Source organism: Limulus polyphemus, unplaced genomic scaffold (assembly GCF_000517525.1).
Source record: "Limulus polyphemus unplaced genomic scaffold, Limulus_polyphemus-2.1.2 Scaffold54, whole genome shotgun sequence".
Lineage (NCBI taxonomy): Eukaryota > Metazoa > Arthropoda > Merostomata > Xiphosura > Limulidae > Limulus > Limulus polyphemus.
This window is the reverse complement of record NW_013665664.1, coordinates 433518-448670: the sequence shown is the minus strand read 5'-3', so window position 1 is coordinate 448670 and position 15153 is coordinate 433518. Positions and strand designations below refer to the sequence as shown.

Genomic DNA, 15153 nt, shown 5'->3' with positions numbered 1-15153 from the left:
AGAAAGGGTATTACTCACAGTAGTTTTTACCCGTGACGAGAACAGTATCAATATATTTGTATATATATATATATATATATATATATGGACTACTCGTAGCGAAAGTATTATCAATATCAGTTTCCATTATTTGGCGCAAATATTACAAACACAGCTTTATTCATAGGATGAAACATCACGAATACTGGATTATATTTGTTAGCAAACGTATTAGCTTTAGCATTGTTTGCTTGTGGGCGACAACATTACCCATATCAGTTTTTACTGGCAGACGATGACAAATAACAATATTCACTTCTGGTGGTGGGTAGAGATAGTTTTGTGAATACCTTATATTCGAATTAAAATATACTGAACACTTATATATAAAGTAAAATTTGTAACTATAATAGATTCTAAGAAAACCTAAGATAAATAGTTGAAACTATAATCAGAGCTTACACCCTGCAAATAACAACTAAAGAATAGTCACAATTTATAATACTATATATATAACAATGAAAATATCGCTATTTTCAAATCCTGTCAAAAAAAAATCAGGTAAATCAGTGATCTGATGATCAGTCATGTTATCTAACATGCCTAAGAACGGTTCTTCAACTATATTCTGTATCATGGTTTCACTCTTCGTCTGTCAGCTGTCACTTGGAAGTGAGTTACAGAATTTAAATTGATCTAAACTGCTCATGACTGTAAAGAAAGCATTTAGACGTTACACGTATATAGAGGAAAATCGGCCAAAACGGAGTCAGCCAACAGAATTGTTGCCTGATGCCCTTTGAGGAGTGCACATCAAGGCACAAAACGGTAATAGTATTAATAACACATTCTGTTGACAAACAACATTTATGGCAGGTTTAAGAACTTAAATGGACTGCAACTGCCAGTTTAAAGAAAGGAAGAAGACGTTTCGGTTTCTATACTGAAGCATTCTTCAGTATAGGTCTCATTATAGAAGGCGAAACGTTGTCTTCTTTTCTTTCAGCAAGCAGATGCATTCCATTAATGTTTTCAAACCTACTATGTCTAATTTGTCTATAGCTCCACTAAAAAAGATTTAGAGCAATTTCTCTTTTTATGGATGTGTCACACCTCATTATGATACCAAATATCACGATATATTAACCTGAAGTGAAGCTAGACCCAGAATTAACAATATTTTCTTTGAAGAAGAGATAATCGACCGAATAGTGTCTCGAATCTTCTCAGGACTTCAATCTTATCGAGCATTCATGGAATTCTCTCGAAAACAAACATGTCGCACCAATTTCAATCGCCACCAGACCGAAAAAACGCTTGAATCGGCTCTTTCAGAGAGGTAATCGAAGATGTCTCAGAAATTTAACAGGATTCTGAGCTTAAGTGTACAACATCAGTTCAGGTGCCATTGCTGTTTGCTGAGACTATACTTCATATTGAGGTGAAATACTATGACTGTAAAGAGTTGAAGCCAATTCTACCAAACATATGAAAACATAGACTGAATGACTAATAGTTTGCATTTCAAGTCAGGTTAAATATCATCGTATACCTGAATGACATAAAATGAACTGAAGAGGTGATTACCATCCATTTATAATAGTACTTTTGCCTCGTATTAAAAAAAATATATTGAAAATTCCAATCATTCTTTAATTGTTTTTATGTATTCTTAACAAGCTACATTGTTAACAGCAGGAAAATATTTCGGGTTCTCCTTCAAATTGCATTCAAATATGTTTTAAAGTAATCAAACTAATTTCTCTCAGGGACTCTTGGCTGGTCGAGGGACATTCTAGACATAGTTTCAAACTACTTTTGAACACTTGTGCATTATATAATCATGAAAGAGGTATGATGCTTCTCATGAATTCACTCACTGCAGACAGAACAACACAGCCTAGCATGACTTCCTTAGTTATTACCACACTCCTTTTCGCTCTTGAGGTAATAACGACATATTCAAAATTCCTTGTCATTGAAGATAGACCCATCAATCGGAAATGAGATTCATTTTTTCATATGGTGTTGCGTTAATTTCATCGTTCTTCACCCCAGTTTCAATTCTTCAGTCAATATGAGAGTTGGTTTTCAGCGTTCATAGCTACGATGCTGCTTGTATGTGAAATTCAACATTGCTGAACTTCCAACATGTAGTAAATGTGCTGGCTGCAGTTCTGAACTGTAATTATAGGCCTGGGGAATCAATTTAGTGCAGGATATGCAGTTTCCTTTCACAATACATTTTATTTCAATGAACTGAGAAGTAATCAATTTTCGGGTGGCAGAACTGGTACTTATAGTCCACATCAACGTTTCCAGTGGTCTTCCATATCTTCAATACATTTTTTATATTGAAACTGAATGTAAGTAAGAGGGCTGACATGCTATGAACCTTTATACTGCTAAGATTGCAACTAATATTCATTCCTCTTTGATAGTCCATTAGTTACTTTCCTTATTGCATCTTGTCGATAAGTGGTTGACTGTGACAGCTGCTTATCTTTATAAACCCTACTTAGGAGTGTATCACGGTACTTGCATGCATTTCCATTAGTTTTTGAGGTGTAATGCTTTTGTTAATACACCGACACGCACTTATATACAAATGTTACCAATAAGTAAACAGACATCCCAGAGTATACAAATAGGTCATTTACAAAATGATATAAGCAAATAACCCGGCATATAAATTTAGGAATAACTCAATAAAGACCAAAAACTACAAACAGCCATGCTGCAAACGTAAGGATTCAGGAAATCATCCATATTTTCACAAGACCACCTAGATGGACGATGCTGGATTGGTGAAAGTCAGCAATAAATCGCTTGGCTATGTTCACTACCACTGTCCACAATGAATAGGGTAGAAATGCAGTTTTCAAGTCACGTCAGAAAACAATAGTTCAGACATCCAAAATCAACAGAACGGATTCTTTATGGTATGAGAAATGCGAAGAATGACCCACGTCAAATGGTCGATGCTGTTATATGAAATTTTCAAGTCAGAACCAATAACAACAGGTGTTATCTTCATAGTATGGGATACAATGGCAGAGTAGCTCGATGGAACCCATTTATTATCATAGACAAAACTGTACGTCGTCAATACTGGCTGTTATAGACGTTATCACATCCTCCTGCCTTTTTTCCAACAATCCCGAATTTTCGTATTTCTCTGACAATGGCCACACCTGCGTTTGATCTCTATCCTCTTAGAAACCCACAAGCCAAGACAAAATGTAGGGATCTTTTTATTATGGTGCCATTTTAGCCGCTGGTGATATGTGAAGGGTGATCTCTACTTTTTGATACACCATAATTCTTGAGCAAGGCTTTCTATTTGTCTACGTCAATGTCAAGCTTACCAGAAAAAGCAGTACTTTCGTGCAAAATAGGGTTCTTTCTCAAAACTTGTGAATAACAAAACAATAGCTTGAAGATCAGAGCATTGGCATTCTTCCGTGTCCAATTCAACTCAGTGCTGTTCTTGTCATGTTTTTTTTTTTCTCGCTGAAGCCAATAATGAGTTCGTCAATTTGTTTGTATGTATGAATTAATTCTATAATCTCCAATTAATCTATACATATTTTTATATATGTCTCGAAGCACCTATTCCGACATACATTATAACATAGTTAACCAATACTTTCAAAATATTTTTTAACTAAACACGTTTACCTTTTTACTTTTTCTTTTTTTTTGATTCGATCGTAAATCACTGATGAAAGCATAAGGTATTCGTACGAGTACAAGAATATTTCTGTTTGTGATTGTATTTTTTATTTTCGTAATACATTAAGAAGCGTATATCCATTTCTTTTCTACGTATTCAATTTTTCTATGACCACAATTGTAAACAACTCTTAATTTAAAATTTATAGATGGTTGGATAGATAATTCTGCAAACGTATCCAATATTTTCGTGCTAATGACACTTTTTGTTTTCTTCTCTACAATAAACACCATACAATGCTTCAGAGATTTAGAATATAGATAGTATTACTCATAACAATTAATTCAGTAGTACTTTAACTTTAATTAAACTTGAAAACATTACACTTTCTGGTCGATTTGTATTTGGCATGACACAGTAGAGGGCAATCATGACATCATTTAAATCGTTTGAACCATATAGAAAAATAAAGACCAAAGTTTTGAAAACGTAAAGTTAATGCAGACTCGAGATGTATTTCTCATTAAATGTTTTTCTTATAGTATATTCGATAACTCTTAATGAACGACAAAAAAAATTTACAAAAAGTGTTAACATTAAAATTCTGTAACTAAATGAGAGTTGCAAATTCGAGCTTTATCAGTTTTCATTGGCCAAACTAGGCTATTTTGTGGTTACATAGCTAACAGCTATTGATATATATTATTTTGTATCTACAGTTTAAATGATTTAATTCTTTATGGGTGATTTCAATATAAGATTTTAACGTTTGCTTTAAACCACTAACCAAACTCAACTGATATTACGTATGTGCATAAATATTGATAGTTGTTTCTACAAGGGAATAAGGAACAAAAGTTGTTCAACAGAATTTGCATAAAAGTAATCATCAACCGGAACAGAGTGGCCAAAATTATGAGGGTAATTTTCAGTAGTGACCAGAAATTATAAGCGTAATTAAGGATAACGAAAGTCTTGTTCCTCTAATGACTCTGCAGCTTAAAAAGACGTTAAGGGCCAACTGTTCACATGTGATCTTAGGCATTCTTTGTAGATTGAATATGAATTAACTTTTTATAGCGCAATTTAAGCTGACAGAGAAATTATGAAATATTTACTTGCTTAAAAATTAAAAAACAAAAAAACAACAGCAACCTACGTTTGCAAATTAAAGATATATAAAGAATTAATTTTCTCCATACAGATCCGTCTATCAGTTGCCCACTCCTGAATTTGCTCTCATATTTCCAAACGAACGTCCGCGATCATCTACTTTAGTCCATAGACGCAACATCAAGGATACATTAAGACTCAGAAGTGGCGGGAATGCGTTTTTTCACTGCGCATGTCTTACAGGAAGATAATAATAAAATACAATCATGGCAGCATTCCGTAGGCGAGGGAACATATGTACAGGCGCTCGCGATGGAAGGAGAGCGAAACCTGATACCTGTGATATGTTATCCTCTCACTTTTCACCATTTTAGACGAGGTTCTCCTGTGAAGAGCCCATAGCCGGGCCAATCGGTCCAAGTTGCCGCCACAGAAAAGGGAGGTCGTCAAAACACAGCTGCCCACGACAACCCTGCTGCAGTGCTAGGGATGAACGGCTCTGAAACTTCACGTAAACGTCGTCGGATGCGTTGGGAAGCCGGGGAACCGAGTAGTGTGCCCATCAAGCGAGAATCTGAAGAAGATATAAAGGTAAACTATCTAGCGTAGTAACAAAAAAAAGTACTACTATATACAACCTCTTTGAATTTGCAAACTACTTAATACATATAACATAAGATTAGGTTTAATCACGTTTAGCTTTGTAAACACCTAGTAACAGAGTCGGCCTTAGCCACTACGGGACCTTAGACAAGGTACAATGTGCGAAGCAACATAAAATGTGTGATGGAAATTGTATAACAGAACGATGTAGGGTATCTGTTAGTGGGTCAACCGTATGTTTTGTTGTTTTGAGGGGGTTGCAGCTTCTCCTTTAAGAATTACTCATAAAATATATCTATGCAGGTCCTGTAAGAAGCCTTAGGTAGCTGCCTGCCTTGCTTAATTTAAGGTCAGCTCTTCTAGTAATACTACAAATATTTGTTAATCTAGGCTGCTTGAAGTTGTGGTCCAAGTAATAATATAACAAGCATCAGTAGATCTAAACCGGTCGGAGGCATAAAGTCAGTTTAGTGATACCTTGTGTCTAACTGTAAACTGATTGGATGTATAGTCTGCATATCAATACGCCAAATCTGTTTGGAGATGTATTCCGCCTAGTGATTCATGAGTATATAGCGATCAAGGTCGAGCTGCAATTCAGAAATATTAATATATCTAAATTGATTAAAGACGTTACCCGTTTAGTCACACTTCATGTTTATAAAAATTGAGCTATTTAGAAAAGCAGTAAGTGAACTGGTATCAAAAGTATCAATCCATCATACACACTTGGATAAATCCCACTTATGACTTCACTAATATCAATAGATCAAGTGATTTCGGAGATGAAGTCTGCTTAGTATATTGATATAAGTTTCATCTAGTTTATTCGAATCTTCAGCCCACATACTGATTCCATAAACATCAATAGAGCTAATTTGTTCGGATTTACTTTCTGCGTTATTGTTATCACAAATTTTAACTGACAAAATCTGGCTATAGATGTAGTCCGCTTAAAGACATCCTACATATGAATAGATCATATGTATTGGAAAACGTAATAAATGTAGCGACATCAAAGTTAGCTACACAGCAGAAGTGGAATTCATCTAGAGAACAGATGTATGTATAAAATAGTTATCATAAGAGTCAATAGATGTCACCAATATGGAAATGTAACAAGCATAAGTGAGCTCTAATGTAATCAAAAAGTCTATGAAAATTCTTAAGAGGAATGTGTAACCCTAGTGAATTAGTTCTAATGACGCTGTATTAATCAATAGAGCTCTGGCCAATATAAAAGACCAAGTTGCAAGAGTTACCTTCAGTGACAACCCAAACAAGTAGATATTGCTTTCACGGAAATATAACCCAAGTGAGTTATTTATAATGACTCTGGAAAATAAATAAATTATGCCAACTTAATTTTTAGTCTGCATAAGTTATGTTTAAAGAAACCGTAAGAATCGTTAGATCTTTTGCTTATGCGGAAGTGGAATCCACGTAGGTATACTCTAGGAAGAATATATAGTCTCTTGTAGGTGCACTATGCTGTGAAACACACTAAGAACCAATAGTCCTTGTTTACATACGGGGGTAGTCCACTTAGTAATGTCATCACAATGGATAGACCTAGTTTACTTGTAGATTGTTGTCCATTAAAGTAATATATTAAGACTCATAAGATTTAATTAGCGAAATACACCAAAAGACTCAATTTGTCATGTCACTTTTCATATACGTATAGTTTTGATAGTAACGCAGGAGTAGGTTAATCTTACCTTTAGTACACTGGATCAAAAAATAAGTGTCAACTGATCATTCCTGTTTGGAGGTGTAGTCCTTTTGTTGGTAACATATTAAAGTCAAGTGATCCTCACTTGGGAATGCAGTCCGCTGGGTGATAACATGAGAACCAACTGATCATGCCTGCCTCGTGGTGTTCATTTGATAATACCCTATGACTCAACTAGTCATGATTGTTAGTAGTAAAGATATCAAATGATCATGACTTTTATAGTTGCAGTCTGCTTAATGGTAGTAAAGATAGTAACTGATCATGGCTGTTTATACTTGCAGTCTGCTTAATGGTAGTAAAGATAGTAACTGATCATGGCTGTTTATACTTGCAGTCTGCTTAATGGTAGTAAATATAGTAACTGATCATGGCTGTTTATACTTGCAGTCTGCTTAATGGTAGTAAAGATAGTAACTGATCATGGCTATTTATACTTGCAGTCTGCTTAACGGTAGTAAAGATATTAACTGATCATGACTTTGAAATGTAGTTCGCTTGGTCATAACAACAATCACTTGATCATGATTATTTGTAAATTCGGTCTACATGAAATCTTTTTCACACACGTGCACAAAGTAATGACAACGTCAAGTTCTTAGTAAAACTCGCAAAACAAACATGATGATCCATGCCTGAATTGCTTTCTATGAATAAATATATATCTAGTAATATATAATAAGCTATGTATACTTTTTTTTCCACATATACTTTAAACTTGACAGATAAATATGTCGTGGGAGATTCTAATCACAATAAAGTCTGTTTTATTAGGTTTAATATTTTGTCAAATTTTACTTTTGTGTTACTTAAAAATTAAATTCCTTGTTTCATGCACGTACTATCAGTCTGTTTTCATCTGTTGAACTGGTGGTTTGTTAACTCAAGTTTTGAAAACAACGTACTTAACTTCCCGTTATTAAGATTCATTCTGATGAATACACTTGTTCATCTGAGGTCACCAACCGTGATTGTTCTCGTAACTAGCTGCAAGGTCATTTCCTCGGTTGGTTTTTGGCTTCCTTCATGACATTATACACACGTACATATAAATGTGTAATTGGAAAGCATAGTTTAAAACCTAAGTTTGACGTCCGTAGAATACCGGCTCGGGCTAAAGCGATGTCTTTGAATATAGTTTTTGTATAGCGTTATGCCGTGTTAAGAGGGAGTTTTTGTTTTGTTCTTCCTTTGTGGCGCCTCCATGCGACGTGTTTCAATCAGCCATATAATTTTGCAGGTGAGAGGCATGACCGAAAACACACACACACTCACATACATACACGTTTAGTATATTTTTCTATATGGCTACCCACATTAATAAAACTGTAAAACACAATCCTGGCTTTCAAAAGTTTGTACCAGACACATCCCCCCGCCGCCTAAAGTAATTTACTGTTGTGGAACTTACACAAAATTTATGCAAATTGTTTAGGGCATGTACATAGGGGTTTTTCTTGTAGGCTTTGCTTATTACAGCAGCTTGATGATCGCAAATAATTAGGTAATTATTCATTATTATATGGATAATTATGGTAAATAGCCTACAGTAATTTGAGGGAATCTCATTTTTGTTCTCTTGTTAATTATTTGATGAAACTTTATGGTATAAGCTTGCCCATTTTTATTAATTAGACCAGCTTTCGCATAAAATTAGAACCAAGAATGAAGAATTATATTAGGCCCTATACCTTACCTCAGTTCACTGATTCATTGATAGTCTACTCTTTTATAGAAAGTTTCCTTACAAACAATACACTAGACCTACGAAACCGATGGTTACTAAACCTTAAATAAACTTTGCATGATTTTTCAAAAAATAAACATTGCACTCCTAAGTTACTTTGTAAACAGAGGGAGAACCGGTTCACAAAGTAAGCTTACAAATAAAATTATCAGAAGCTAGATCAAGTAGTGATTATTCAAGTCCACAGACTTTTTCGGCATAATTAAATACATATTTCTATTTTGCGGTTTTTGCAAGTTATGGATATTCTAATACTTTTATTGAAGTTTTATTTACCGCCATTATGATTACTTATTACCTTAAATATGACCTCGACTCGTGGAGCTAAACCCTTACCCTTTGCTGATAAGCTCGTTAATTAACACGTTTAAAGTATTATTTGACAATTTATTTTCAAAACAACTAACACTACCCATATTCTGATATTATACACAACCTCCCACTTTTCTTTAAATAGACTAAGTTGTAATTCAAATGTGGCTCCGCAAGGGGGCAAAATAATCTATTATGTTATCATTAAACAAAGTAATCTATTCTGTGACTATTAAACAAAGTAGTCTATTATGTTATCATTAAACAAAGTAATCTATTCTGTGACCATTAAACAAAGTAGTCTATTATGTTACCATTAAACAAAGTAATCTATTATGTTATCATTAAACAAGCTAATCTATTATGTTACCATTGAACAAACTAATCTATTATGTTACCATTAAACAAGCTAATCTATTATGTTATAATTAAACAAAATAATCTATTATGTTATTATTAAACAAAATAATCTATTATGTTATCATTAAACAAAATAATCTATTATGTTACCATTAAACATACTAATTTATTATGTTACCATTAAACAAACTAATCTATTATGTTACCATTATACAAACTAATCTATTATGTTACCATTAAATAAAATAATCTATTATGTTATTATTAAACAAACTAATCTAATATGTTATCAGTTTAATGATAACATAATAGATTAGTTTGTTTAATGATAACATAATAGATTATTTTATTTAATGGTAACATAATAGATTAGTTTGTTTAATGATAACATAATAGATTATTTTGTTTAACATAATAGATTATTTTGTTTAATGGTAACATAATAGATTAGTTTGTTTAATGATCACATAATAGATTATTTTGTTTAATGATAACATAATATATTATTTTGTTTATTGATAACATAATACATTAGTTTGTTTAATGATAACGTAATAGATTATTTTGTTTAATTATAACATAATAGATTATTTTGTTTAAAGATAACATAATAGATTAGTTTGTTTAATGATAACATAATAGATTATTTTGTTTAATGGTAACATAATAGATTATTTTGTTTAATGATAACATAATATATTATTTTTTATCATTAAACAAACTAATCTATTATGTTTTCATTAAACAATGATTCACTATTGAAGTGAAACTTTGCAACAGCGTCTCAGAGCAGTTCAATAATATGTACATTTTTAGGTCTTAATGTCTATAGTCGCTTTTGGAATTTTCAAAATTATTGTTTCTTAACTAATTAAATTTTTCTTGAGAAAATATTAAACTTGTCAAAGTGTTTTCTTTTTTGTGATAGCCAAAGTAGACTTTGTAAGCTAAAGTTTGTTTTTAATTGCAAAGCTACACAATATGTGTACCCATCACGGGTATCGAAACCCGGTGTTTAGTGTTTTAAGTTTTTAGATTTACTGCTGAGCCGCTGAGAGGGCCTAGGATTAATGTAAAATCAACTTACTTGTATAGAGTATCTCAATAAGCGCAATATCAAATACAGATACAAATATTTCACGATAACATACTGACTGATTCAACTCTCTGTCTTGAAATAACACACACAAAAAGAAATACTACAATCTTAACTTTATCTATAATCACTAGCTGGTGTACCCATTCGTTGGACGGGTGAAATATAAACTCGTTTATAACAAAGGATGGGAAATTGTGCTTCTATTTTTTTTCATTAACATAGTAAACATTAAAGTACAATAAAAATACACAAAGATACCAATACTGAAAAGAAAGACATACTGTTTCAAGAATTCTAACAATAGTGACTACATAGTTCATTCTAATGGTAGTTTTTCCCGAAATTAGGAATGAAATTAGAGATGGGTCAAAAAACCCCATGATCTTCGTCATGTCACCCTGTATTAGTGTGTCAAGTTTGGTGCTGATTGATCAAGATATGTGAAAGGAACAGATCCACACACACACACGTTGACGTTTATTCACTATTCACTACTACCTTCTAATTGACTGGTTCGCTCCTATTTTATACCTAAGCCTTGGCTTAGACATTTCTGCATCATTAGATCATCAACGACCTGCAGCTCCTTCTAGCTAACAAATAAATTACAACATTAGTAATGTAATTACACCAATGCAGATTCAATTTGCTAGCTCATGGTATTATTTTGTGGTCGAACACTATCTTATGTAAAATATTTTCTACTCCAATATTCAAGTTTCAATGTTTTCTTTTGATCGATATGAATACAAAGTGATCGTTTTATCACAAAGATGACATAGTGACATGGTGTAGAAGAGTAGACAGCACAGCACCTCTTTATATAATTTTATTCTTCCTTTGATAGTAACTAATAGCGATTTGTCGGTAGTTTGTAAATGACCAAACTAATTTCGAGAATAATGAAATCATCTAAGAACTCCTTCTTGTTGACGATCCATGTTACTGGAAAGTAGCAAGACAAGTCTTTCCCCTGATGGTGTATTAAATGTATCTGGAAACACATGCTGATGACTTCTATACACCTTATTAATAATCGATCCATGTTTAGACACAAAATTTGACCACTCATTGATCAGGAAGATATGAGTGCGTTGATTTGCCTCTACAGTCGTTTGATTGTTTCTATTTTTTGTGATTGTTTGAATAAAAACACAAGAAAAGTTATATGCTTTTTACCACAAAAACTGCGATTTAACTTACTTATATCTTTACCCGAGTCAGTTTAATCAGACCAAATACATTAAGCTATTTCGAAAAAAACTGTAAATAATTTCTCCAAATTTTAAAACATTGTTAGGCCTACTATATGATTTGATTATGTTAGGCCTACTATATCATTTTGACAATTTTAATTATTATATTAATGTTATTACAGAATTATTTGTGATTTTATTTTTATATTGTCTAGTTACTTATGAATTACATTATTGACCTTGAAGTATAAGCTACACCATCTTAATCTGACACTTAAAAAACTTGATGTTGGATTTATAAGGCTTGGTTTGGTTTGTTTTGAATTTCGCACAAAGCTATACGAGGGCTATCTGCACTAACCGTCCCTAACTTAGTAGTGAAAGACTAGAAGGAGGGTAGCTAGTCATCAGCACCCACCGCCAACTCCTGGGCTACTCTTTTACCAACGATAAGTGGGATTGACCGTTACATTATAACGCCCCCACGGGTGAAAGGACGAGCATGTTTGGTAAGATGGGGATTCGAACCCGCGACCCTCAGATTGCGAGTGAAGCGCCCTAACCACCTGGCCATGCCGGGCCTGGATTTATAAGGCATCGCAGCTGAAGGTGATGACGATGTTGATTTGTTTCTTTGTTTGTAATTAAGCACAAAGCTACACAATGGGCTATCTGTGCTCTGCCCACTACAGGTATCGAAACCCGTATTCTAGCGTTGTAAGTCCGCAGACATACCGCTATGCCACTGGGGGGAGACGATGTTGAACTCATAAATCTTCAACAGTATTGTAAGAGATTTATAACACTGAAGTAAAGAATTATTTTATAAACCAATCCTAAATCACTTTTCACTTACAGAATCGCAATCTTATCTACAATTTTAGAAACTGCGTGTTTATTCGTCCAGCGAGATCTAAAATAGGTACATGTAAAATAAGTAAAAACAAAAAAAATGTCGACTTTAAACTCGGTTAACATCTGTACATTTCATTCTGAAAGAAGAAAAAGAATAATGAATGAGCCCCAACTCATATCAAGTAGGTCGTGTTTTTAAAATGTTTTAGATAAGCGTTTGTATGTTTCTAATTAATCAAGCACAAAGCTACACAATGGGCTATCTGTGCACTGCCCACCACAGGTATAGGTACTCGGTTTCTTTCTTTGTAATTCCGCTGTGCCACTGGAGGGCTTAGAGAAGCGAATACATAAAAATAGACAATTAATAATATTAATTAGATGGAAAACATTTTCTTATAATAGTTTTGTTAGTTTGTATTAATTATGTTTTATATTTATTATTTATCCCATATTTTTCATTATAATTTGTTTCTTGTAGAAATGGAGAAAGTAAACTTAATGTTATCAGTGTTTTTTGTGCTTGTTAATTTTTTCGGCGAAAAATTAGTTCTTCAATATTTACCATCAAAAGTGCCACATAATGCTCGCTAGCATTCTAAATTTTAGAATCTTCCTGAAAAAAAATGTAGTGTTATCAGTAACATTAATTGTTTTCACCCAAGGATAACATTGTTGAATCGGCTAAGACAATTTAATTTTTTAAGGAATAATTATATATATATATATTTTTACATTAAGTAACTTAATATGACCATATTAGTAAAATACTCTTATATTACAGAAATTCAGTAAATATATATATATATATGTGTGTGTGTGTTTAACTAAATAGTAACTGACGGGTATCAACTTTCTCTCTGCGACAAATTATTTAAAAATCTAAATAATAATTAGCATTTAGTAATCATAATGCTGGTACATCTAATGAAATGTGATTCACTCTTTTTTTACTGTTTACATGAAATAGTCAAAGGAATCATTAACTAAGAAAATATTTTTCGTAATTCTGGCAATCGAAAATTATGAATAGAATGTCAGCTCGTGTTTTGTTTGTTTGTTTGTTTATTCGTTTTCAACTATTGGGGCCAGGTGGTTATGGCGCTCGACTTGCAATCTGCGGCTCGCGGGTTCGAATCCCCTTCCCACCAAACATCCTCCCCCTTTCAGCCGTAGGGAGCGTTATTTTGTGACGATCAATCCCATTATTCGTTGAAATTTGAAAATGCTAGTGTTTTAATTTGTCCTTGCACGTTTTTCAGCATAATAATTAATATTAAGATTATAAGGTTAGCTATTTTAATTAATCATTTATGAAATTCTTTCCAACTCTTTTCTTTCTTCAAAAGTGAACCAGTGGTTAGATACCAGTTTCACCAAATTAAATTATTTCATGTATCCAAACTAATCTTTCATCATCCTGAAAAATAGGAAAAGAAGTATTTTAAGTGCTTTTAGTGTCTAATTAATGGCTATTCAAGAGGTTCATAAATGTAAAGTAAACATGGACTGGATTGTCCATCTGTAAAAACGTTCCTTTGACAACACCACTTTAGCGACGCGATGTAAAAATTATGAAGTTAGTAGAATAAACCAGCATCGTTGAGAGATCCCTTACTTGATGTGTTGTACGTTATTACACAGCTACATTCATAATATACATTAGGCACGACCACAACTCAATTGAATAATAAGCATATTTTCACAATTGCCCCACATATTTTATAAACAACTCTGCTGTTAGTTACTTTATGTTAGTTTACGGTATGCTTGAAACTTTGATTATAAATATATATATATATATGTTTGTAAAGTTAGGTTTCAAATGAATGGACTTATAGTTTTCTAGCAATTGTGATGTATTTATTGAGAATGGGCGTGTAGCAGGAAAGTACACATCAAACAATATGTGAGGAGAAACAAAATAATATAATTAAAACTGATAAAGAAACAGCATTATACAGAAGTTTTTTTTATTACTATTTTAACGCTTGTTATGGCGGAAGATCGCTTTCACGCTATGGTAACCAGCTACACTGATTTAAGCTTCTCTGAAGTTCAAGTTTTAATCACCGTACGGATCTCTTACTAGCAGTACCACATTCTTTATTTCACTGTAGGCCTTGATATCAGCAGTCTGTGAATATGGTGCACATTGTTAACTAATACTAAGACATACTACTGTAAAAAGCGCGAAGATCAATAAGTTAATAATATAATACAAGCGCATTTAGATACTGAATAATATTTTTCAATTGGTAATAGAGTTTGAATGTTTACATAATTATTTACCGATATTCATTGCTCTTTGAAAGTAACTAAAATGTGGAACACCATTTTGCTGTATGAATGGACGTGGTTAACATTTGGTCCTTCTTCTTCAGTGTCGTGAAAAGGCAAAAAAAATATTTGTCAAGTAGCAATTATTTGCTTACATTTATTGTGTATTTGCAATTGTATGTGACACATCCGTCTAGC

The 15153-nt window shown here is 33.0% G+C and overlaps 1 protein-coding gene across 2 annotated transcripts in view; it reads left to right on the top strand.

The window, feature by feature from the left end:
- Positions 1 to 15153, top strand: part of LOC106463564 (sine oculis-binding protein homolog) — a 112335-nt gene that overhangs the window by 2049 nt on the left and 95133 nt on the right. The window contains exon 2 of one of the 2 annotated variants that reach the window (XM_013923616.2): positions 5143 to 5359. In XM_013923616.2, the coding sequence (XP_013779070.1) occupies positions 5258 to 5359 (102 nt within the window). In that variant the 5' untranslated portion in view covers positions 5143 to 5257. Of the gene's footprint in view, positions 1 to 4859; positions 5360 to 15153 lie in introns of both variants that reach the window. The other variant, XM_022391469.1, reaches the window with a different exon arrangement.